At 46.0% G+C, this 27,453-nt stretch overlaps 1 protein-coding gene across 1 annotated transcript in view; it reads right to left on the bottom strand.

Annotated features, from left to right (window-relative positions):
• LOC144754182 (E3 ubiquitin-protein ligase TRIM39-like) overlaps window positions 1-27,143 on the bottom strand; it is an 87,656-nt gene extending 60,513 nt beyond the window's left edge. Inside the window, exons 1-3 of the mRNA XM_078641764.1 lie at window positions 26,657-27,143; window positions 14,950-15,045; window positions 6,503-6,733 (exon numbers count right to left, since the gene is read on the bottom strand). Of these exons, the coding sequence (XP_078497890.1) occupies window positions 6,503-6,733; window positions 14,950-15,045; window positions 26,657-27,070 (741 nt within the window). The 5' untranslated portion in view covers window positions 27,071-27,143. The remainder of the gene's footprint in view (window positions 1-6,502; window positions 6,734-14,949; window positions 15,046-26,656) is intronic.
• Window positions 27,144-27,453: the final 310 nt, after the last annotated feature.

Genomic DNA, 27,453 nt, shown 5'->3' with positions numbered 1-27,453 from the left:
TCCTCCCTTTCTGACTCCAACAGATTTCGGAAATGCACCTTTACCCACCCTACATCCTCTTTCCTGAGGCCCTGTGGTGATAAATACATGTCCGGACGCCCCAGCCTCACGCATGCCGCTCTAACATACGCAAGCCAGGGTATACTATCCGCTTTATCCAAGGCCATACAGTCTTTGAGTATGAGGTGGTTCAGTGTAATCTCCTCATTTGTCCAAGTTTTAACCCATCGTAGCAGAGGGGTCATTTTTAGGAGATCAGTAATATATTCCAAGCCCACTTCACAGTGGATTGAAAATGTGGGGGATGACTTTGGGAGTGACAAGAGAGATCGTATAAAATTATTTTCTATAATTTGAATGCCTGGTGAAGGTACGTAGCCCCAGATATCGGCCCCATAGGAAGCAATTGCTAAACATTTTGCTTTATACATACGAATCATAGCCTCCATGGGTCTCGAGCCAAGTCTTTTAGAAAAATTCATAAGACCTGTGGTGGATCTTGCAACCCCATTGCCCTTAAGTTTCAACTGAGGCCCCCAGGTACCTCTTTCATCAAAGGTGACACCTAAATAACAGAAAAAAGGTACCCTGGAGATTGATGTATCGTTACATCTAAAAGTTTTGATCTTCATACTTTTCCTGCGTAGACCAGTTACCATCACATGGGATTTAGATGTATTAATTTTTAGATCCAAGGCTTCCATGAAGGAGCCAAAGTGGTCTAGCAGTCTTTGTAGGCCCGTGCCTGTACGTGCAAGTAAGACAGCGTCGTCCGCGTACAGGAGGACCGGAATGGATGCCCCTCCCATACGCGGAACGTCCAGGGTAGCTAAGTTCAGAGATTTGCCCAGGGAGTTGATATAAAGTGTAAAAAGGAGAGGGGCCAGAATACAACCTTGTCTGACCCCTCTCCCTGATCTGAATTGCTCAGTACACCTACCTTCCCTCGTTACCCTAACAGAAGTGAGCAAATTCTGATGAAGATCATGTAAAAAATTAACCAGGGTAGTGTCCAGACCCATATCCCGCAAAATAAGCCATAATTTAGAGCGATTAACCAAATCAAAAGCGGAGGATAAATTCATGAAACCTGAATATAAAAGCCCCTTCTTCACCACTGTGTATTTGCTAATGATGAGGTGAAGATTTAAACATTGATCCATGGTCCCCCTGTGAGCTCTAAAACCATATTGGAGGTCAGAGAGAACCCCACTCCCCTCAAGCCAATCCCCAAGTCTTTGCAGAATTACTCTGCCCAAGATTTTAACAGCAGAGTCCAACACGGAGATTGGCCTGTAACAGGCAGGATCCCCCCTGTTCCCCTTCTTAAAAATCGGGATAATAATGGAAGAGGACCAGGAGGATGGGCAGCCTGCTGAAGGTATTGCGTTAAAGACGTTAGTTAGTATTTTGGACCAAAATTGTGGATACTGAATGTAAAGATCGGCAGGGACCCAGTCGGGGCCAGGGGCCTTATGTTTACTTGTATCTTTAATCGCCCTTTCCACCTCGGAGATATTAAATTCCATGGTCATGGTGTTTCGGGGAGGCGCTATGACTGGGGAAGTTGGAGCCCCTACCTCAGTTTCATAAATTTGTTTAAAGTGGTTAAGCCATCTTTCATCTTCGATCACACAGTCCATGTCTGTTTTCCCATCTTCAGTGAAAAATGACTGATTAATAGTGGCCCAAAATGCTTTGCTGTCTCTCAATACGTCTATAGATAATAGTTTATCCCAGGCTTCCTCCTTGATTTGTTTCTTGCGCTTAGCAAGTGCAAGTTTATATTTCTTACGAAGGCTCGCCACCAGTGTCTTATCTTTAGGTCTGTGTTTAAGTGCTTTCAGTAGGGCACTATGTGTAAGCGAGCATTCCTTGTCAAACCATTTATATATCTTCTTTGTACCTTGTGGGCCGTTCCTGGTCTCCAGGTTCTTGGAGATCCTTGAGCATATCTCAACATAAGCAGCCACCACATTAGGCCCTGATGAAGTGGAGTCAAGGCAGACTGCCATCTTTGCCTCGGTTTCCTGTGCTAATGTTTTGAAGAAATTTTCGGGGACAATCTTATCCCATTTTAACCTCCTACCCTGCTCCCTAGTTGAAAGATCCCCTGGGGCAACCACCCCTACGTCTCTTCCAGTCAGGAAACAGTCCAGGTCCACGGTCAGTAATACAGGATTGTGATCGCTAAAAATAGCGGTCACCACCCTGTAATCCCGTGCTTTTACCAGCACCCCGGATGATACAAAGATGTAGTCAATGATGGTATTTGCGTCTCTCCCAATGAATGTGGGCGCTCTGGTCTCATTATTGCCACCCCCCAATTCGAATAAATTTAAGTTGGCAAGCAAACTCTCAAGCCCCTCACCTTCCTTGGTATGTTCAAAGTGGGGAATCCCCTCAACAGGTGATCCTCCATATGTATCGTTATAGCAGTCCCCTTCACAGGGGTGAATATTAAAATCGCCCAGGATAACCATCTCTGGGACGGAAGTACAATCATGTTTATAGACTGACAAAAAATCAGACAGGGCAATCAGGTGCTCATTCACAAAAGAGCCCTCCCTGGAATTATAAAAATTAATGAATAAAAAGGTTTGGTGGTCCGAAATAGCCCACTCAATTATTAGCGTGTTCTTAGGAGCAGGTTCTATTTTTTTAAAAGCCCCGACCAAATTAAGAGAAAATAATATAAGTAGGCCTCCCTTAGCTCTCCCTCTTACGCCCGGTTCAGCTGGGGTAGAAAAACTGTGAAAGCCATCCAATGAGAAACAGGATGATATATCCCATGTTTCTTGGAAGGCCAATATATCATATTGTTTAACGAACCTCTGCCAGATAGGATCTAAAGCCTTAGCGGTTATTCCCGCCACATTCCAAGTAAGAAATTTACAGATTGTTTTTTGAGAGTTATGCAGCTCCCCGTCCTCAGCTACCACCGGGCACTTGTCAGAAGTTGAAATTAGATTAGACTTCCGCATGTCCAAAATACTATTTACCTTTTGCATAAGAGTGGGGGAGATATGAGGCCTCTGACTAACAGGTGGGCCCTGTGTTTGTCAGTCAACCCAGTCAGTCGTTGACAGACATTCATATCGGTTAACAGTTGGGAAGTTGTGGTAATTATCATACCCATTTGCAGTCTGGTGATAATAATGTGGGTGACTGTTTTGGGGCCCTACAGCGAACCCACCTTGAAGCGGTCTGCCTCTTCTTCTCCTAACCAAGTTCCATTCCTCCTCTCCACCCTCATCCCAGCCTTGAGGTTACGCCTCCCATGGGGGATTAAACCTCTGTCTTGCTTTTTGGTCCTGTGGACGCCTTAACCAACTCCATCTATTATCCGCTTGATTCCCAGGTAGGTAGAAATAAGATAGGGGCCTAGCGGTAACCATGCTTGCTTGATATCTAGAAGAACCTCTACATATATATTCTACCACCTGTATATTCTCAAAAGTGACCACAACGCAATCCCCTTGTAAGTTTTTTCTGTTCCCTCCCACCCATGGGGTTTTTTCCACCATTAAAATATTACTTGGGATATTCGGCGGTAGGGGATGGTTTTTGGAGAGCCAGTGACACACTTTATTTTTCAAAGCCTGGTAGGATTCTACTTCAGATGGTGAAATTTCAGTGACTCCAGTAGGAATCACTACATAGGGGCAGGCATCTGGGGGAAGATGGAATTAAAACTTGGCTTTTTGATTTTTAACCTCCTGGTCTGACATTCCCTGTTTTCCTCATTCTGCTCAGTTTGCTTAGCGCCGGGAAACCTCCGAGTAGCTGTGCGCTTGATAAATGTAATTATAAATAAAAATAAATGGATGTTTCTACGCTCCACAGCCTTGCCTCTTGGAGCCGTGTCCAGATTTGGGGTCGGCGGAGTGGGGTTTTTAACTTGGGGAGTTGGCTTAGATTTATTTGGGTTCTCTTGTTTTTTTTTTTATCAGGGGTCTTTGCTTTAGTACCCCCCAGATTTGGATTGTTGCTAGGGTTCATGGGAACATTGTTTTTAGAAATAATAACATTTTTGCCAGCCAGAGATGACTTGTTCACTGTAGTCGCGACATGAGATGTCTTAGTGTTCAATGTAAAACTTGGGGCACTTATATCCTTATGAATGTTTGTCAAGATGGTTTCTAGACAACGTAATCTAACCTCTATGTGTTCGAGTAAGGCTTTTAGCATGTTAATAATATTAATATTATTGGCCGTACTTAACCCGGTCCCATCTTGGCTATGATTGACTAGATTAGTGACTTCGCCACTAAGTTCCAGAATTTCCTCCAGACTATTGTCAATAATAGTATCATCTGGAAGACTTAGAGGCAAGCCAGGTTTTGTCCAGTGCACCCCCCCTATGTCATTTGCAGAAACTGCCATGTTATTATCCACAAATGCCGGGTCTAAGGGTGTATTCACTTGGTTGTGGACAGATTGTGCTTTCTTCCCTTTAAGGGTGGATGGATTGTTGGCCTTTTGTTTGTGGATAGCCCCTTCTTTCAAACCCCTTTGATTCATGGCGCTTGCCAAGGATGAATTGTCTGACTCATATCTGTCTACACCACTCACTGTCAGTAAATTAAGATTAGGGGTAGCTTCCAGGTCCTGTTGTGAGCTTAAGACATCAAAATCCCCGGTATCCCCAGTGTTGTGTACCATGACAAAAGTGTTGGGGCGGGCCTCGATGTTGGGCGTACATGCCTGGGCAATGAGGCCAAGGGAAGATCTCTTTGCCGCGTCTAGGTCTTGGGACACCCTCCTGTCCATTAGTACTATCCCCTCATCAATGAGTGCATTGGTGCGAACAATAAAGTCATCCAGAGTCCCGGTTAATTTTTTTGCTCCGGCAACGGCCATGCTTCTGGTCTCCCGACAATTCATGTTGAGCCCGAATGCAAGTCTCGAAGGACCGTTTAAAATGTTAACTGTATAATAATAGGTCCATGTACCAGTGGCTTAGCAATAAATGGCAACTAACAACCCCAGATCCTATAAAGAGAAATTAGCAGACTTACAGTTTCAAGTCCAATGGTAATGTGGGCTGTAACAAATCGGGCAGGGTTGGTGGCCCAGCCCAGTCGCCTCTGAGGGCCCGCCCTGTGCCCGGGCTTCGCCCCGGGCGTCCCGCGGAGCGGTCTCTGCTCTTTCTTAAGTGGCCCAAAAAGAGGGTGGGGCTAGCAGGGGGCGCTGGCCGGATGTTGGTAGGCCACGCAGGGACTCCTGGTAGAGCGAGTCCCTGCCGCGCTTCACCCCTGACGATGACTCACCGCCTCACTGCCCCCAAGGTCCGCAAAGCGCACTCTCCCAGCTGATGAAACACGCAGCGGCACCCACGCAGCGGCACCCGCGCAGCGGGTGCGGCAAGGAGCAGCGTCCGTGGCAAGGAGGACAGGCTCAGGGCTCCAGCAACGAAGGATTCCGCAAATGAGTTCAGGTTAGGCACTTCTGTGCAAAGGATAGCGTCATTTTCATTAAGCTTGCTTGGATTGGTCAACCTGCCTTGGAAGGTACCATTTACACTTACCCGTGCCAGGCTTGCTTGGTTATAGAAAATAAATAGAACTCAATATTTTTATACAAACAAAATTGGTCCGAGTTCAGTCTTTGATTGTGTAACACCATTTGCTGCCAGAGTGTGTACAACAAATGCTTAACACTAACCTCTAACCTAACCTCTGATAAAGCCATACTCCTCGCCTACACTACCACAAATTGAGAGTAAGGTGCTATCTACTTTTACCTCTCCCTACCTTTGGGGTTCGACTGGACTCTGTATACACTAAACCAAAATGAGGTATAGTGTGCACAGAGTCAGCTTCCTACACAAGTGATTTGGCACCCCGGAACACAACACTCCGATCTTCTCAGACATTGCGGTGACGGTTCACTTCCTTTGATTCTCACACCTGTACAGGTCCACAACAGAATTGAAAAGCAAGACAAAGGAAGTTTAGAATATTCATTTAAACTATCGTGCTCTAATATGCAATAAATGCGCCAGGACTATGAAACAATCTTAAAACAGAAATGACATTAGAATGATTACTAAACCATATACAATGAAATTCAACAGTTTTGCCTACATCTCACCCCCTCTATCCCCCCCCCACACTACGAAGATGAGTGATTTTAGATTTCTGGGCTCAGTGGCGGACCCCATACCCTAGCATACATATTGAGGGGGATACAGCTGTATTTAAAGGGCAACATAAACCATATAACATGGGAGGCAAATATAACAATGGGTTATTGACATGGATGAGACACTGTAGGAAGTCACTGCAAATTCCCCTGTTGTATATTGCATGGAGATCACAGGACACAAGGGGGCAGTGTAAATACCGCCCCTCTGTATATTGTGTGCAGGTGTCAGAGTGCATGGGGTCACTGCGCATTGACTGTCAGTAGATCATGTGTGTTACCCTTACACACTGAACGCTGCACACTAAGTAGAAATATTTCTTCTCATCCTTGAATTGATCAAAATACAGCTCACCTTCAGGAGTTCCCACGCTGGCTCCTTACACTGGTTTTCTATCTCCGTTATCAGGGCATTGAGTGATGTGATTTGATTGGAAAATTTGGTGATATTTGCATTTTCTACCAGGGTGATTTTCTTCTCCATCTCTTTCAGTCTCCTGTGCAGTCTTAGCTCATTCTCTTTCAGTAGCTGTCGCAGTTTTTCAAACTCAGAGTCAATTTTCCGCTTTTCAGTTGTTAACTTGTCCTGTCAGAAGCAAAGAAAAGCTGGTTAGATATTATGAAGCCTCATTCAAGCAATGTATCCTTAGGGTGAGAGTCTTGAGGGGGAGGACTCAGGTTCTTTCAAATATCAGAACACCAATATGCTTTTTCTCATCTCTGAACAACAGTCTCCTTAAGTACCTTCCCTTCTGCCATATCACGTCCTCAAACACCTGTGCTCTCCCCAGACACCTCACAAACCACAGTGAGGTCAGAAATTGTAAAGCTGCGGGGAAGTTTATTCCATGGAGAAAGTACAAGAGAGAGAACCCACTGCAGGATGAGAAAGTCAAAGACCCAGAGTCAGACTTAGTGGACAGACTAGCTGAATTCAAGTATGAGTGGATGTGACTAACACGTAAGCATGTAGATGAGATGGGGCCAGGAAGATTCAGCACTGGGGATGGAAGACAGGAGGTTTGAGGGGGTGAGGAATAACCCCATGTTGCCACAACACTGGATGTGCAGAGGACATTGTGACATTATCCTACTCTGTCCCTCTTTTAGAGTGATGAGGTGGTTAATGTCACACTTAAAATTACACTGGAAATAGAAGTATTCTGCTGTTCAATGGATAAATACCAGATAGATCACAGTTGCTGCACCAGTTTCTGCAGGTAGTTCACAAATTCCTATAGATGATGGGCTTGGAGGTTGGTTAGACATCTCGTCCTACCCTAGGACAGGAGGGTGTGAGTTTTCAGGTGAGGTGCATTTCACCCAGGCATGAAGAGGAGGGTTTTAGCTGTTGAGATATTTAGGTCTCTCTGGCGTCACCATGAAGAGCTGGACTCAAATACTGAGGAGTCTGGTATGTATTCACTCCTGGTGGAGGCTTAAACTAGTATACAGATAGAGGGTTGTGCTCCTGTGCTGTGCCACTAGTAGGCAGGTAGAGGTTCGTGCCCCTCTATGTGTAACTATTATAAATGAAAACAAGTGATGAATGTCTCTTGTGCTAAGTAGTGACCAAAAGACGATGTGCAGAAGAGTTGACTGCTAGTGCCAATACTATAGCATTAATTAAATTTCTAGAGAAACAAGCATCAGCCATGGTCTCTTGGCTAAAAACACATTTACATGAATTATTTTAGAGATATTTAAAGTCATACACCAGGGCAAATCGAATGTGCAGCTTCTTAACTACATTTGGAATATCATTGGTATATATGTTGCATACAGAATTGTAACGACACAAGTAATTGTAATTCCATTTATGTAGCACTTACTACCCGATGACGCATCGAAGCACTTTCACCAGGCAGCAAACTGCCCGGAACCAAAGATCAGTGGGTATTTCCAGTGTTGTTAGTTATTGTTTGTTATAGGAACTTGTTCCTGTGCACTAAAGTAACTCACTCCGTGCATTCACTCTAGCTACACTATTGTTCACAGAGCTAACAAGTGTAAAGAGAGATCATTAGTGAAGTAGTGCAGGTATGGGAGTTTATGCGATTAACGTGAAAAAACCTATAGTTTATCACCACCAAGATTATGTAAATGTGTTTGATTTTCATACATTTCAGGAACTTGGAGATCGCCAAAGTTAATGGAAAGTCCTCTTTTGAGATTGGGCTGATCAATGTTGCTTTTCAAAAGGGATGGCCAGGGTTGTGAAAGATACGCTTCACTCATTGACTATGAAAGGGGTTTCCTTACATCATTCCTAATCTGAATTTATAGTTCTCCTCCGTGTTGTTAACACAGTGTGTTTCTACCCTCTGTGGACCTCTGTAGGGTCTTCATCAGGATAGGCATCCTACTTTTGGGGACCTGTTGACATTGTGAAACATCTGCCCTCTGTGTCACAGAACGTGATTGGGTAACTTATGCCCTGTGCCCTGGATTCAAGCAAGCCGGGCTGAAGACGGCTGGAATGCCAGAAACCGGTCCTTGGAAGCTTGTTTCCGGTCCACGGAAGGCATGGCTTGGCAGTTCGGGCTGCACTGTTCCCATGAGGCACAGGGTCAGACTGATTTGCATATAGCCATGTCTGAACTGGGGTGGCAGAGTGGGCTAAAGAACGGTGATGGATTAAACCCAGATCTTTTGACTGGGTGTGAGTGTTTGATTGATTCAGATGCTCCGTCCATCACCACCACCCCCTTTTGTACCGCTTCTGTGCCAGGGCAACAGCACAGATGGTAATCAATAAACTGAATGATAAGTTATGTCTCCAGAATTGTAAACAGGTGTGTACCCCTACACGGAGTGTCTGACTGCATGTGCAACTGATCTGAACTTGTGTGGCCAGGTAATCATGCTAATATAATGTGTGCACAAAGGCCTAGTCCTACTCCTGATAACGCAAAGCTCAGAACCTGTTGTGTGACCTGGAGGACAGAGTGTACTCTCATAACTGAGATGGCACTACTTTCGATGTCCTGAGTTACCCACCTAAAGTGGTGGTGGCCGCGTACCAAGTTCTGTGACTCATTAGTTGTGACCAAACCTTTTTTCTGTGTCAGATGATAGTGAAGTCTACTGTAAAGTTGTGCTTTGGTGCCAATCCCAGGTCCATGCGCTAACCTTCCGTGTGCATTGCCAGTGGACGTAGGTACTGTGGATGTGTAGCACGTGTGTGGTAATACAACACTCTCTGGTGGGGGTTGAGTTCTGGGATAGTGGGGTTCATTTCAGATGGTTCTTTTCTAGCAGGGCACAAGATCGAGGGTGGATGCAGCTTCCCCCTATGGAAGTATACTGACTGAATTCCTGCAACCGGATGGTGAAGACAGGGCAACCCAGCGAAATTCAGTTAAATCCTTATTAGAAGAGGGCTGCTATTTAGTCCTTTCCAAGCAGTGCCCTTAAGTAGATGGTAGGATTGACGGGTGACCGCAGTTTCTGTTAGGAGACGAAGAATCTGGGCAAGTCCTGTCCTTTTGTCTGTCCCTCATCACTGCTTCAGGACGGCTGGTGACAGCCAGGTGCAGAGATCCCACACTTCCTTGTGCCCCTGTTTTGGACACTCCTGCTGAAGGCAGCATCATTGCTGCCTCCTGCGAGTGTCATCACCTTGTGCAAAGGCTGCGTCTGAGAGACATCCAGAAAATAGCAAGAGAATCAAACCAAACCAGTTCCAAAGCCTTAGAGAGCGGATCTGCATCCAGTCCCCGTAAAATGGGTATACTAAATATCAGACTCAACCTCCCCCCCCCCCCCCCCCCCCCACACTTTTGTTCGAATTCCAAGGTCTTCTCAACCAAGGAATGCTTTACATAGTACTCGAAGGACTGCTGTGTGTCCATGGATGGAGTCTGACTAACAGACAGGCTCCCAGAGGTGATGAGACATAACATGAAGTCTGAATAGCTTGATAGGAGATCTGAAGTGCCTAGCACCTAGAAGCCAGCCTGGTGAGAAAGGGAAAGAGTGTCAGGCACTACAGCCTGCCATGGAGAGAAGCCCAGTATATTTCCAGCATGGAAAACACCCAGAGAAAGTGGACTGTTGTAAACGTATCTAGGACCCTAATTAGATATTCCCGATGTATGCCCTTATGTGGTTATAACAAATCATATCCTTATAAAGGCATAAGAATCATATCTATATTTAGTCATAGCCTATGCAGTCCAAATACGGCAAGGCTACTCCCATAGACTCCTAGAAAGTACAACGGGTTCTTTAAACAAACCAAGCCTCCAGCAGCCCGGGAATTCCCCCTGCTTTTGTTTTGATTTGCACAAGAACTCCTGGAGTCCAGAAATAACTGTAAGTTCTTAGTGACGTCTTATGTCCAACCTTACGTCAAACTCGGCACCTTTCAGGTATAAATATACCAGCATTTGCCTTAAGCAAACACACGGTGGTTTGGAGCAGAGCGGCTATCTACTTGCCCGACGCCCAGCTGATGCGAGTGCCGAAGGAAGCCGACCCTCCCATTTGACGCGCTGAGAGAGACGCTGTCTTTTCTCCTGCCGAGAAATCCAGCTCCAGAGTTTCCAGTCACCCTTGCGGGTTGCTGGGAGATCGAGTCCTGAGAGAGAGATACAAGACCTCCTTCATTCTATAACCAAGGTACGGAGCTGATTAGATCCTTAGAGAATTCTTGATTCAGATTCTTGGCAAAAACTAACTTAACTTAAACTGCAGCTCACTTACTCCTTCCCACGTACTAGGCTTAGGTTAGGTACACCGGGGTAGGCGTATCTTAGAAGCACCAGTTGAGTAAGTTTAGTCAATGATTTTATGTATGTATTTATTTTATCCATTTTAAGTATCATATGGCTCAGAAACCATATCAATGCTTTTACAGTATTATTTCATAATACTCCTTTTACTGTACGCACTTTACTTTATGACAAGTATTGCAATTGTGGCAATTCACTTCTCTTGCATGAGAAAGAGGACTGCTCAATAAAGAACACCTTCTATTGAAAACGCCTGTCTCTTTATTTCTCTGCACTCCTGGTGAAACGAAGCATGCACGATTGACTGAGTGAAATAGCTGTCTATTGTTTTCACACGACTCTGGAGATATACTCCGTATTATGGGGGGAGCAAAGTTGTCATGTTTATGCGGTTGTCAGAAACGAATCCCTTCTTGTCTATTCAGGAAAGTTAATTCCTTCCTGTTCACTCGAGAACGTTTCTAGTGACCTCTGAGCTAGCTGGCATTCATAATTAAGTCTAACATATTCAATAGAGACCTAGATGACCTCAGTCCTACGTCTACACTATAGTTTATGTTGTTCCAATGCGCAGAGCCTATTGGGAATATAGGAACTACATTACAGGACCCATGGCACATCAAGTCAAAGTGCATCAGTAGTCTGGCTAAAAGTGGTGGTGGGGGCGGGGGGGAGTTACTGCAACAGAAACCCAGCTTCTCACAAAAGCAGACAGCCAGGAGACATCTGTGTTGTGTGGGGTCTTCCAGTCTCCCTGGGCAGTTCCCGTTATGACCTGAGCCAAAACATACAAGGGAGAACTGTCCCAAAAAGAACTATCATTAACCTTTGGAGTGAAAGCACTGAGCCGACCTGGCAGCCGCAACTGCCACTGACAGCCATTCCCTGAAGACCCTGCCCTGAGGTGGAAACTGCTGTCACCGGGCACCCGTCTGCAACTGGCCTGGGGAGGCCACACCTGTCAAAGACGAGCATCGCGGGGCAGGCTCTGCTGAACTGAGTATCGCCAGTAGTCCTTGACCCGAATGAAGCTGCTGCTAAAGGAACAGGTACACCGGGCATGCCCGCCAATGCCACCAAAGTCATAACTTCACCAAAGAGGCAGAGAGACACCTGCACTCTGAGCAGTGTCTCGGTGTGAACTCTGAGGCAAAAGCGATCTATATGAGCCAGCTGCACCTGTGCTTGAATAAAGCCTACGCTGAGATGACATACCTGGACCATAGACATTGAAACTCCTACAGAGGGACGAGGGCGCTGCACCTTTCTGGAGATCGAGCGATGCAATTGTGTCATTGTACCTTTATTCAACTGTGATATTTCATTTTTCAGTGAACTTAAAGGTCTTTCTTTCTAACTATAAATAAGAACAAGGCTATACAGAATATTATTGTGTCTGTTGACTTCGGAGGGCTTGCCCCACCCTCTACCTCCATGAGAAGCCTTTGACAGATCAATCTCGCCACAGTAGGACAGAGCCCTGGACACCAGAAGCAAACAACCACACCCGCCACGATTGTGGGATCCCTTGCACTCTCTACCCTGATCACCGCCACCCACAATCTGACTGTGCAAAACCCCTGAGCCTGGTGCACAGAGCTGTGATCTGCTGCACAGAGCTGTGATCTGCTGCACAGAGCTGTGATCTGCTGCACAGAGCTGTGATCTGCTGCACAGAGCTGTGATCTGCTGCACAGAGCTGTGATCTGGTGCACAGTGTTTTAGAACAGTGAACCTGCACTCAGCTGTCAGTACTATCAGGGGTAGAGCTACAAGCGAGGTAACAACCACTAAAGAATGAAGAGTGCACTTTAGGAAAAACACTTCATGAAAACTGTGGGAGAGTTTATCAGATACCATGAAATGTTTATGGAAATGACAGCTTCTTTAACTTTATCATCACTGACACACGATGAACTATCACAACCGTGATGTCCGAGTGATGATAAATGTGCACTGTTCCTGAGATGTTACAGGCAGCCCTTTCTACTAGTCTGAATCAGGGCCGTGTGTCCTAGTTCAACTATGCCCCATCTTTGTAACAGCAGTTTAATGCAGGCATAAAATATGACATCAAACTGTGGCCGATTTATGAGACTGCTGCAGAAAAAGCTTGCAATGAGGATGGAGTTGAACAGATAATGCCAGAGAACAGAGGTTAAAGCTGAGTTGTGCTACATTGTTTCCAGATTTAGAAATGCATATCTCCTGAAGAAGGGAAGGGACATGTTCCGAAACATGTCAAGATTAAAGGGCATCTGATTTGAAACTAATGAACAAGTCGTAGGTTAAAATGAGCTATGAAAATTGCTTTGAAACAGAATATAATTACATGGAGTGTGTGCACTCTACAAGCCTGAAAATGACCAAGCCTTCAGTTTCTCTGTACCCATGGGTATGCCATGGGTTTGGATATACCATGGGGCTGGATATACCATTCATATGGCTCGATCAAAAGTCCCCAGCTCCACATCCTAGAAAGAAACTCATCAACACAATGTTGGAGCTTCTGTTTCCCATTTAGTATTTAGATCAATGGTTCTTCACCTTTTGACTTCTGTGGACCTCCAGTTAATCATTACTGCAATCCAAAACACCCGCTGAGTTATTATTGGAATCCGGGGACCTCTGGCTTAAGCAATTCCGAAGATTTAAATCGTAAAACAATACAGAAAATTTGAGAAACAAGCATTCATTAAACAAATACACAATTTGCTTCTTCACGTACATACACTTTATTAATATATATTTTTATTTTCTAAGATTTCGTGGACCCCCCCTCAGTAGGTGGTGCAGACCCCAAAAGGTCCCCGGACCACAGGTTAAGAACCACTGATCTAGATGAACGCTATTAAATATTCTGCGCTTCAGTGATGTATATGCAATGCCTCGGCATATCTACACTGCTAAGACCTCGGCTTAGGAAGGGCCTTACAGCAGGTGTGCGCAGACCAATGGATGGATATATAACTCCAGATCCATACAAACACAACCCCACTGAGGTACACATTTACACAGCGGCACACATGCATGTGCATAGAGATGCATATAAGATTGTACAGTATCACAGATTGTTATTTCCAGTGCATGCACCGTACTCAGAGGCACCCACTCATACAGATGCGCAGTGTGCACACTCACAAATGCTTGTACAGACTTTCTTCAGTCATGCATATACAAACTCACAGCTGCTTACACTCATAGATGCACACATTGTTGTGAAGTCACATACATATAGATGTTTGTACAAACTCACAGCTGAACATCTCCAGACAGTGCATACACAAACCCACAGATGCACACTCTCCAGACACACCCATGCATACACATACTCACACACAGATGCATATTTATATAATCTCACAGATGTATATATCCAGACCCGGGGATACACAAACTCACAGAGGCACACACTCATACAGATGCACACATTTATTTGCACTCTCACAAATACCACCAGACCGTGTGATATGTGAACTCGCAGCCATTCACATATGGAAGTACAAACTCAGAGCCAATAAATTCAGACAAAAGCATATACATCCCTGAAACACACATGCACATTTATTGGCATATTCTGATGCTCAAAATGCATACATACAAAGACAAAACACAGACTGAACCATGCCCACAAAAATACACAACTATAGAGATACACAGGCATGCATGCACACCCAAAGATGACTCCAGAACCATCCATCGATGAACACATACTGTAACACATAAGTGTGAACATGTCTGCACACTAACATACCCACACATACACTCACAGATATAAACTCACTGCCAGATAATGCCACACATGTAAATACAAACATGAATACACATTACGTAAGTAAGTATTACCTTAGGGTGAGCAGAGTCGTTGTTTGTTTTAAGACACACCCTTGGCTGATTTCTGGCCAAATGTCCAACAGCGGTGACGCTGGTCAGTATATTTACCTAGTGTGTGTCACGACCTAGTATGTAGGGTGTCTCATTGGTTTCTGTGGGTCTTTAACTTTAAGAGGTACACACAAAGACATGGGCAAATATAAATACAGATACACAAACACACAGCACTCACTCTGAAGGTTTTACATTGTTCCTCTTCCTTGACCTTAGACTCCAGAATATATCCCTCCTTTTTCTTCAGAAGACGCAGCCACTCTTGAAGTTTTACCTGCAGAGATGGGAGTGCAAGAAATAAGTGTAGATCGGTAGTGTGCAGTCTTTCTTACCAAACATACCTGCCCAGACTGTAGCAGCCACACATACAGATTGTATGTATCAGTTGTACATATTAAGACTGTAAGTACCAGCCTCAAGTTCACAAACAAGGACACAGACAAGGATGTCACCTATTTGCACATTTTCAGATCTGAAGGACCTAGGGCCAGAATTCCTGCTCCAGGTAAACTAGCTTCATCACTGGCTCTTACTCCTACTTGATAAAGACATTAGTATTTTACACCTAAACTCATATTAATACTTAGATTGGAAACAACTTTAAAAAAGAAACTTTGTCCTAGTGACATTTTCAAAGCACTAAGTCAGAGTATCTATAACCCCAGCGCAGAATAAGCTGGTGAACATTCATGTTGCCGTATGACTAGGGGAATCTTGCTGTTCTCCATGTTTTTCAGACCTCCCTGGAACAATCTCTCATGACTGTAGATGGTTAGCCATGCCACTTGCGACAGCCAAACTCTGCACATTACATCACTGAAGGCAGTCCTCCCTCCCCGTCTGCTGAATGGCTCCTTAAAATGTGTTGCATAGCACGACATGAGAAAATCACATACTATGAATGACCAATTACAAATCTATGAGGCGGTCTGGAGCCCTTTCATGACTGCAGTGTTAGAATCTCTTGCCCGCACCCCACACCAGCGTGAGACACTGACCGATGAACGAAGCCACTGTGTGAGACACACGGACCGATGAACGAAGCCCCTGAATGAGACACACTGACCGATGAACGAAGCCACTGTGTGAGACACACGGACCGATGAACGAAGCCCCTGAATGAGACACACTGACCGATGAACGAAGCCCCTCGTGAGACACACTTACCGATGAACGAAGCCCCTGCGTGAGACACTGACCAATAAACGAAGCCCCAGCGTGAGACACAATGACCGATGAACGAAGCCCCAGCATGAGACACATGGATGATGAACGAAGCCCCTGCGTGAGACACTGACCGATGAACGGAGCCCCTCCGTGAGACACAATGACCGATGAACGAAGCCCCAGCATGAGACACATGGATGATGAACGAAGCCCCTGCTTGAGATACACGGATGATGAACGAAGCCCCTGCGTGAGACACACTGACCGATGAACAAAGCCTCTGCGTGAGACACACTGACCGATGAACAAAGCTTCTGCGTGAGACACAATGACCAAAGAACAAAGCCCCAGCGTGAGACACGCGAATGATAAATGAAGCCCCTGCGTGAGACACACTGACCGATGAACGAAGCCCCTGCCTGAGACACACTGACCGAAGCCCCTGCCTGAGACACACTGACCGAAGCCCCTGCCTGAGACACACTGACCGATGAACGAAGCCCCAGCCTGAGACAAACTGACCGATGAACGAAGCCCCTGCGTGAGACACACGGACTGATGAACGAAGCCCCTCGTGAGACACAATGACCGATGAACGAAGCCCCTCGTGAGACACAATGACCGATGAACGAAGCCCCTGCGTGAGACACACGGACTGATGAACGAAGCCCCTGCGTGAGACACAATGACCGATGAACGAAGCCCCTCATGAGACACAATGACCGATGAACGAAGCCCCTGCATGAGACACACGGATGATGAACGAAGCCCCTGCGTGAGATACACGGATGATGAACGAAGCCCCTGCGTGAGACACACTGACCGATGAACGGAGCCCCTGCCTGAGACACACGGACCGATGAACGAAGCCCCTATCATACTGAAGCAGATGGCACCTGCCGGCTCACTGACACTGTTTGCGCCACTGCAGGCTTCCAGACACACTTTCCTCTTATCAGGCCCTCTTCCTTTCTCCCCACCCTCTCCCTTTTCCCACATCCTCCCACTACCCCTTATCCCTAAAAGTGCCCCCAATGCATAGGAGAGTACACGCACTGCAACCAGTTTACCCTCACACCAAGGGCATGAGCACACCTTGCCTCCGATAACCAGAAGGTGACATTTCTGCACTTACCCTGTACCACATGTGTACGGTCTTCCCTAAGCTAGTCCCATTTTAATAATTAATGTGCACTCCTTTACTCCCCTTTGTTTCCTTCTTCTTTATTCTGTATTGTAATGGGAGGCACCGCGGCCTACATTCTTGTGCCTCCCCATGGCATGTTCTTGTAAAATGTTCAACTTTAAAGGTTGCAAATAAAAAAAAAAATTAAAAACATACAAACGCATTCAACCAGCTGTGATCAACTTCCTGGAACAAAACGCATGGGATGTTCAGGCAATCTCTTCAAATGGTGACATCCTACTTCACCAAGTAGTGCAAGTTGATGTAAATGGGTTCAACAAGATCCCAGAAATGCCTTATCTGTTGCTGAGTAACCCAGGGTTCCATCCTTTCTCCCATCATCTTCAAGCTGTAAAAGTGATCTCTTTGATCCATTTTTACAGACAGCATGAAAGTCCATCAATTTTAAAAAATATCCTCACCCAACGACATACAGAGAATCAAGTCATGCCCTGAACTTACAGTTTTACTTGTCAACTAAAGCACTAAAGCTACACCCCACAAAGACTGAATTCTTCTTTTATTCCAACAGCTCAAAACAATCCCATTTTCATGATTGGCTCTCCAACTTAAACCCGACTTGTACCCCACCTTCGACACAGACCTCTCATTCAAGGAGCACACTGCAAACATCTTGAAGAAAGTGAAGTCGAAAGATGACTTCAGAACAACCGTACAAGTCCTCTTCCATTTGGATGGAGGCAAAGGCCTGCTCAACTGTCTCCCCAATACCACTTGGCAACTATTAAAGGTAGCACACACGAAGCGACACAGCTCATCAAGGTCTTGAAGCAATTTAATCATATCATCTCCATATTACAAGACCTACACTGGCTCCTTCTTCCAGCCCAGATAATCTTCAAGACCAACTGCATCAGTTATAAAGCGCTCAACAACAAGACACCAGCTTACCTGGCAAACAAACTAAAGGTAAAGGGAACAACGTTAGACCAGGAGGACAGATATCACCAGACTTGGAGAAAAAGAATGTAAGAATAAAAACAACCACAAGTCAAATCTTCTCTACTCATGCTCCCATAATCTGGTAAAGCATCCCTAGCAATATAAAATCAGCTCAGACTCTCCCACAATTCGGAAAGATTCTGAAAAAATCTCATCATGAAGCACTACCATAACTTGACAATACACTCTTGCCCTTCCCCCAACAACTGTATCTTTCCAGAGGCCTTGTCCCCAGTTTAGTGCTCTGTATCTAGAAGGTAAGTACTGGCCACATATATCAAGATTGTATGTACAAATAACAGATATCCATATGGTAAATTCTGGCCACACATATCCATATTGGTCTGTAATAAGATATATCAGTGCCCCCTGACCAATTAAACATTTCCTAACAGCCTTTATATGTTTGTGAGGTACCCTCTGAGCCTACCTTTTCTATTCCAATTCACGTTAAATGACATCAGGCCCTCACCCCATAGTGAACGCTCTTGAAGGGTTCTCTATAAAGCAATGCCTTTTACTGACAAAGAACTAGCAGCCATAGACAGAACGCAGGAGCCAGACCCATGTTGGATCTACAACAGAGAACAGACAACCAAAGTGAGATAGTGGGCACAAGCCATGTGCACAGTATGGGACATAGAACACAGCAGGAGAACAGATACCATCTCCATACAGGGCATAAGACAAAGTGCAGACAGGTACAGCGAGAGAGCAGGCACCAGCCTCATTCAGGGTTTAAAGTAGAAAACAGAAACATTCACAGAACGGGTACCAGCCTCATACTGGGTCTGTGACAGAGAACAGACAGGGCAACAGAGCAGGAGCCAGCATAATACATGGTCAGCGAGAGAGCAGAAGCCAGCCTCTATGACAGAGAACATACATACACGGCGAAAGAGCTGAAGCCAGCCTCACACATGGACTGCGGCAGAGAACATACAGACACAGCGAGAGCAGAAGCCAGCCTCATACATGGCCTGCGACAGAGAACATACAGACACAGCGAAAGAGCTGAAGACAGCCTCCTACGTGGTCTGTGACAGAGAACAAAGACACGGAGAGAGCAGGTTCCAGCCTCATACATGGCCTGCGACAGAGAACATACAACCAAAGTACGATAGTGGGTACTAGCCATGTGCACAGTCTGGGACATAGAACACAGCAGGAGAACAGCTACCATCTCCATACAGGGCACGAGACAAAGAACAGACAGGTACAGCAAGAGAGCAGGCAACAGCCTCATTTGGGTTTAAATCAGAAAACAAACATTCAGAGAGCGGGAACCAGCCTCATACATGGTCTGCGACAGAGAACAGGCAGAGCAAGAGAGAAGGAGCTAGCTTGATACATGGTCTGAGACAGAGAACATACAGACACTGAGAGAGCAGAAGCCAGCCTCATACATTGTCTGTGACAGAGACATGATGTGAGAGCAGGAGCCAGCCTCAATACATGGCCTGCAACAGAACAGGCAGTCAGAGAGAGAGCAGGGCCCAGTGCCATACATGGTCTGCGACAAACAGGTAGGCACAGACAGAAAGCAGAAGCCAGTTCCATACTGGATCGTCAACAGAGAATGGACAACCAAAGTGAGATAGTGGGTACCAGCCGTTGTTGCGGGGATTCTACACATACACAGAACTATACGCAGGAAAACAGGAGCTCTGTGTATAGGGGTTGTACCTTCCTACCACCTTAGTACCCAAAATCCCCAAACCGACTAGCTGTAGTATCTCATTTGTTCTACTTAATCACGAAGCTACAGATGATTAGACAACCCAGAACACAACACTCCTGACTCTCCCAGGAATCGCAGTGGCAAGACATACCCTTTCGCTCACTCACTCGTACCTGTCCACAATAAGGAATGTCAGAGTCACGGTTTTAGTTCAAAATGTTATTTAACTATTGTGCTCTATAATGCAGTATACAAGCCACTACCAGCAGCAAAATGCATAAAACTAAAACAGTTAGCATTGTTACAATACCATAGAATATAAAGGGGGATGTCATTATATATAGACAGTGGAAAAAGGACTACAACGCCTAACCACCCTCCCCTTGGTAAGTTAAAGTTTATTATATAAAGGAAGATCTCTAAGCTTTGTTAGCAGACCCCATACCTTAGAGCCTAGATGGAAGGTTTAAAATCATAGGAACAGCATAGCTCTTCTTCAAGGAAAGGTGTCTCTCCAGCGTGTGTGTTTTTGTGTGAACAACATGCATCCCCGTAATATCAAAGCATGAGTCTCCAGCAGTGCAGCTGCGTTTAGCATGTTTTGTATAGGTGCTAGGGACTGACCAGAAGAGAACAACAAGGGGCATGTTTATCGACCTTGCACATCGTGTTCAGACTAAACTCCAGGAACAAGCAGAAAAACACAGAAAGCAGACGGTTCTCATGTGAAAGGCACAAACAGTCTTGCAAAATAAAGTCATGTAGTAACGTGCGCAAAAGCAGCATCATGGCAGGAGAGCTCATGCTAACTTATCAATGTCTGCAACATACAAGAGAGCATCAGTCAGGCTCATACATGATCTGTGTCAGAGAACAGACAGATACACCAAGACAGCAGGTGTGAGACCTACACAGGAGCGAAGACAGAGAACAGATAAACAAAAATAGAGAGCAGGCACTGCCATGATCACAGTCTGTAACAGAAAACAGGCATAGGAAGATAGATGGCTTCAATTCCAGTAGGGTCTGTGACACAGCCATAGAGAGAGAGCAGGAGCCAGAAACAGCAAAAGAGTACATACCAGCCACATACAGTGTCTGCAACAGAGAACAGGCAGACACAAAAAGAGCAGGATCTGTGACAGAGAAGCAGACAGCCAAAGTGAGAGAGTACAGACCGCGAGAGAGGCAGAACTATACCGGGCCTGCCACAGAGAACAGACAAGAGTGCCAGGGTCAGAACTATACAGGGTCTTCTGCAGAGAACAGACAGCGAGAGAGCGGGGGTGAGATCTATACAGGGTCTGCCACAGAGGACAGGCCGCGAGAGCGCGGGTGAGATCTATACAGGGTCTGCCACAGAGAGCAGACAGCAAGAGAGACAGAGCCAGATCTATACAGGGTCTGCCACAGAGAACAGAAAGCGAGAGAAGCAGATCTATACAGGGTCTGTCACAGAGAACAGACAAACGAGAAAGCCTGAGCCAGATCTATAAAGGGTCTGCCACAGAGAACAGATGAATGAGCAGGAGCCAGATCTATACAGGGTCTGCAAAGAGAATAGATAGCGAGAGAGCCGGAGCCAGATCTATAGAGTCAGCCACAGAGAACAGACAGCGAGAGAGCCCGATCTACACAGGGTCTGCCAAAGAGAACAGACAGCAAGGAGCCGGAGCCAGATATATACAGGGTCTGCCACAGAGAACAAAGAAGAGAGCCAGAGCCAGATCTATACAGGGTCTGCCACAGTGAAAAGACATTCACAAGAAAGCAGGAGCTAACCCACACACAGACAGGAGAAAGGGTAAAGGGGGATAAGGGTTTTTTAGGGTTCAGGAATGGGTAAAGAAAGGGGGGTAAGGCGTTGTTATGATTCAGGAGCAGGTAGCGGTAAAGGAGGAAATGGTTGAGCGGCTGGTGGAGGTAATAGTAGAGGTGCTGGTAGAGGTAAAGGGGTATTTGCAGCCCCCGATGAGTTGGGTGTGCAGTCTGTACCATAACCATAAGAATGTGTGTGCCACACCCTGCATTGCTGCACCTCTGCACCTGCGGGTCTTCTGCTCTGTACCATGGCAGCCTCTGTGCCACATCTGAATTACTGCGGCTCTTCTGCTCAGTACCATGTCAGCCTATGAGCCACACCCTGCATTGCTGCACCTCTTGACCTGCAGCTCTGTACCAGGTCTGCCCTTGTGACACACCCTGCATTGCTGCACCTCTGCACCTGCGGCTCTTCTGCTCTGTACCATGTCAGCCTATGAGCCATACCCTGCATCGCTGCACCTCTTGACCTACAGCTCTGTACCAGGTCTGCCTTTGTGACACACCCTGCATTGCTGCACCTCTTGACCTGCAGCTCTGTACCAGGTCTGCCTTTGTGACACACCCTGCATTGCTGCACCTCTTGACCTGCAGCTCTGTACCAGGTCTGCCTTTGTGACACACCCTGCATTGCTGCACCTCTTCTGTTGTGTCTAATGACGTGAGCCCGTGAGCTACACCCTGAATTGTTTATGACACCAACAAATGTTTGAGCCCATGTACTACACTGCAAAACTGAATCCTTTAAGTATAGCTTGACATTACTAAACACCCACACACATCCCTTCCGATCTTCTACAGCTGCCTGTGTACCGCAAGGTATATGCCTGAGGTCTCAGCGCTCTGACAAACACACTGTGTGCTCTTTTGCACCTTCTTATACAGGTCTCACAGAGTGCAGGCTTCGTAAAATCATAAAATATTAACAGGACCTGCAAGTCTAGTAAATTGAATAATCTACTTGACCCAACTGTAATGTACTTGACCCGTTAACTGTAATTGTGTAATCCTAGGCAAATATGTTGTCTTATGTAGCCAGCGCCTTCTAAAGCACACAAAAGAGCACCTTGAAATAAAGTTCACTATTTCTGCTGTACAAAAAAACTATTTATTAACTAGACGTTTGCTCCATGTATAATAAGTATCGAGCCCACACAGAGGGTACACATGATCCCTCGCTGGTCTCTTAGTCCACTAATGGCATTGTCATCTGGTCAGGAATATTTCACAGTTCATGTTTAAAGACCCACTTTTAATAAATATAATACTACAGACAGTACATTTTCCATTGACATTCCCACAAACTTTTCCACTAACGTAGCCATACTGATAAAACTATATAGAGCATAAACAATGTATGGAAATTAGGTTTCAGCATTAACAGTTAACATTTGCACATCACCAAGTAAAGTGTTTTGATTTATTATCCATACTAATATTATAAAGAGAGCCCAAACCTTTGAGGCGGGTAATCTCAGTAACCACTGTACTAATCGCAACCTCCAATACAGCGTTGGAAAGGGCAGTTGCAGCAGAAGGACCTAGGCTATGCAGACGGCCACCATATTTTTTATTTTGTTTGCAGAGTTTTATATAGCGGGGACTTGACCCAAACTGAATCAGGTATCAGAGCGCTTTACATAGCACCACTTACGTCACATGAGGAAACACATTCATTTTTGTTAGGCACGGGGAGATGAAGTGATTTGCCCAGAATCACAGGATGTTTGGCGTCGTTACCAAGACTCGAACCCAGATCCGAGGTTGAGCGCCTTAGCCGTTAGGCCAACTCCTCTATACATTTAAAAGGTAAAAGAACCGTGCCAGCAAAGTAGTCCCTTGTGGGCGTGTCTGCGTTGTGCTGTGGGCGTGACTAACGCTGGGGGCGTGTGGTACGGCCATCACATCGTGGGCTGTGGGCATGTGCTGGGGGCGTGACAAACGCTGGGGGCGTGTGTCTGCCCTTCTTGCCATGTGAGTCGTACATACAAGCGCCAATTACGTTGCTGCGCAGCATCAAGGGGCACGCTGGGGGTGTGACACGCTGGGGGCGTGAGAAACGCTGGGGGCGTGTGTCTGGCCTTCATGCCATGTGAACGCAATTGCGCCGCATCAAGGGGCACGCTGGGGGCGTGTGCTACGTTCCGCCCTTCATGCCATGTGGGTCGGAAATTAATCAGAAGATCGTCTGCTGTGGCCGTGTGCTGGGGGCGTGACAAACGCGTTCGCCTGGAGGCCTGGTAAGTAACGTTACTGCAGCCTCTACTGCACGCTGTTACTGAACTCTCTCATTCAACGAAATTACACGCGCCTGCTACCTTCAACCAGGGCTCTAGCCGAGCTCAGGCGGCGGATCAGTACACTAATTACACGCGCCTGATAACATCAACCAGGGCTGCAGCTGGGCCTCAAGCGGGGGAACACGCGCCGGCTAACATCAAACAGGCCTGCATCTGGGCCTCAAGCGGGTGAAATACGCAAATGAGAGTGTCTGCGGGGACAATTACTGCAGCCTCTCCTACTCGCTGTCACTCAACTCTCTCATTAAACGGATTTACCCGCGGCTGATAACTCTCTCATTCAACGACATTACACGCGCCTGCTAACATCCACCAGGGCTGTAGCCGGGCTCAGGCGGCGGATCACTACACCAGTTACAAGCGCCTGCTAACATCAACCAGGGCTGCAGCTGGACCTTCTCCGTCCCTATTCTAATGAAACAAAAAATGTTGTCTACCGCGAGATTTTAAAATAAATTGCCCTTTCCAAATACACACATTCTATTTCATACCCGAACAACGTCGGGACGGGCTGCTAGTGATCATATAAAAATCTTTTTTTCGTCTAACAGAATTACAAACATGTGCCTACATAACTACTGAAATATATTTTGAAATGTGTATACGGTTCAATTATTAGATATTTCAATGTTGTGTTAGAAAAAGAGCCTGAAATCTTACAACCTTTTGTTTCACAGCGTGATTGTGACACAGTTCACTTTAGAAAATCCTCAAACTTCACAGCCATAGAAAGAAAATTGAATGTAGGAAGACAAACTGACTTTTGACCTCCGTCTCTGAATGACGAGTAAATGTGACAAGAAAAAAAACAAGATTTAAAGGGATATTTATTGCTCATTCACTTTGTGAGCAAACAGAATACCTGTTATTTGTCAGCTCACCAGAACGGGCAAGTAGGCACTAAAAATAGCTCGTCCTGATGAAATATGACTCGCCAGAGCGAGTGGAATTCGAGGGCTGGAGTGTATTTACTTACAAGCTCTATGCACCCACAAACATACCTTGTGCTTATGGGAAGCCTTTTCTAGGGGATTCACTGGGTTCATAGTGATCCATGAATGCCTACAGACATCTTGTGCTCTTCTTCTGCCTCTTCTATGAGGCCCATAGTGTACAACCTGTAGTCCCCGAAAGCCGACATACATACCTTATGTTCTCTGTGAGAACATGAGTGTCTTCACTCCTGAACCATGACAACCCGTGTTGCTCAAATGTGAATTAACATGAATAAAAGAAAAGACAAGAAGCGTTTGGCAAAACGGAAGAGTTTGTTTAATTAAACCTGGAGGCTGAGAGCACAGCACAGATATACGGTCGGAGGACTGCCTCAATTTTCAGTCAGTTTGAGATCAGTTTATATACAGTTCATTGCGTGCCACAAACAGTTCCGGTGGTCCTTTTATGGTTAGGTATGCCTTTGGAGTCATAAAAGAATGCATTGAATGAGGAATCCAGGTGGGTCTCGACCTTACGTGGACACTGCGGCCAGTGGATAAAGTATCTAGATGTCCCACATGGGGTTCGTGTGATCATGGTGTGTGCAGTGTCCTTATTGGCTATGTGTTCCTAACTATGTGGCAACAGACTTTATGGGGTTTTAGGAATGTGTGTACCTCTCCGATCATGTGTGCTTATTGGGGCCAATCTCTCTGGACCATTGTGGCGTCGCTGCGCCTATCTGTAGGAATGCTCAGGGTTTCCTGTTAGCGTGTTTGTCTGCCTGCTACGTGCCACCCCACCTATGACCTGCCAATCGGTAACTTCAGTCCTGGGTCTCAGGGCCTGCCTGACCACATATTTCTGAGTCGGGGTTGACGGAAAGGTCATAACGGGCGAATACGATAAGAGATGCAATTTCGTTGTCCTACATACATGTACAATATTCATATTAATATGGACCATCTCAATATCAACACTCACATACAACCCATGTGCTCTTGGGCACCCTTCTCAATGAGACCCCGGGGGTTAGGTTTGAATCCCATATTACCCAAATCCATACTTTGCATCCTCTTAAAGACTTAACGAGTGGATCCGCTTGTGAACCCTGAACATCCACACATATACCTTGTGTTACTCTACACCTTCGTCTTCTGTTGAACACACATACTTTTTACAGCCTTCTCTTCGGGACCCACAGAATTCGTAAACATGTACACACATGCATAATGCCCTTCAACAGCCTCCTATATGGACCTGCAGGGTGACTAGTGACCCCCTGAAATCCACAAATATTCCTTGTGCTCTTCTGGAGCCTCTTCGGTGGGATGCACAGGGAGACGTGTGAGATCTGAACACCCTCACACACAGCTTTTGGTCTCCTGCTGCCTCTTTGTGTGGCTCACCAAGTGACTTGTTGATCTCTAAATTTCAGACATACCTTGTGCGCTTCGCTCAGTGTCATAACACATACACAAACCCCTTGTACTCCTCTGCAGGTTCCTCACAGTAGGACTGTGAGATCCCTGACGGCCCACATGCATACCCTGTGATCTTCACTTGTAGTACCAGAACTCACACCTTGTGCTCCTTTGCAGGATCCTCAATGGGGCTCACAGTGGAACTCTATGATCCCTCAAGGCCCACAGACATACCTTGTACTCCTCTGCAGGTCCCTCACAGTGGGACTGGGAGATCCCTGAAGGCCCACAGACATACCCTGTGATCTTCACTTGTAGTACCAGAAATCACACCTTGTGCTCCTTTGCAGGATCCTCAATGGGGCTCACAGTGGAACTCTATGATCCATCAAGGCCCACAGACATACCTTGTACTCCTCTGCAGCCTCTTCTACAGGAGTCACCGAGTGTGTTTTATGCTCGTTGGACTCCCGGCACACCACACATATCATCCTCTGATCCTCTGCACAGAACAACTTCAGTTTCTCTTCATGTTTCTCACACAGATTCTCCCCCTGGGGCTTTACTGGGGACAGATGAAACTGTTTTAACATTTCCACGATGTTCCCCAGTTGCTTGTTGGGCCGGAGGTTTTTTCCACAAGATGTTGCTCTGCACTGTGGACAGGGGTAGTTTCCATCTCCTCTCTCCCAGGTCAGAGTGATGCAGGGGCGGCAGAAGTTGTGCCCACAATCAATAGTCACCGGATCAGTGAAACATTCCAAGCAGATAGAACACGTGGCCTCTTCCTGGAGGTCCCCGAGCTGAGCTGCTGCCACCATGATTCAGAAAAGAGAAAGTTAAACTAAGTTTATTTTTTCTTCTTTTTAAAAGTGGGTGAGACGGCGCCGTTGAGACGCAGCGTAGGCTGGGATTGGCTGACAGTCTGCAGGCTCCCCATTGGTTTCTGAGCAGCATCATTGTGGATTGGCTGATAGCCTGCTGGTTTCCATTGGTTGCTGCTGAGGACAAGATAAGCACTAGTCTAATTAGTAGAGAATCTGCTGGGTGCCATTGGTTGATAATCTCAGCGCATACACGGATTTGCAGGGAGCCTGAATGTTCCTGTTGGCTTTTATTGGTTGAAAGCCTGCTGGCTCTCATTGGTTGACGCTGAAGACGTGATGTAGCCTCGTAAACGTTCCCGTAACTTATTTACTTCACG

This window comes from Lissotriton helveticus, chromosome 5_1 (assembly GCF_964261635.1).
Source record: "Lissotriton helveticus chromosome 5_1, aLisHel1.1, whole genome shotgun sequence".
NCBI lineage: Eukaryota > Metazoa > Chordata > Amphibia > Caudata > Salamandridae > Lissotriton > Lissotriton helveticus.
Note: the sequence above shows the minus strand (reverse complement) of the source record. Positions and strands in the feature narration are given on the sequence as shown.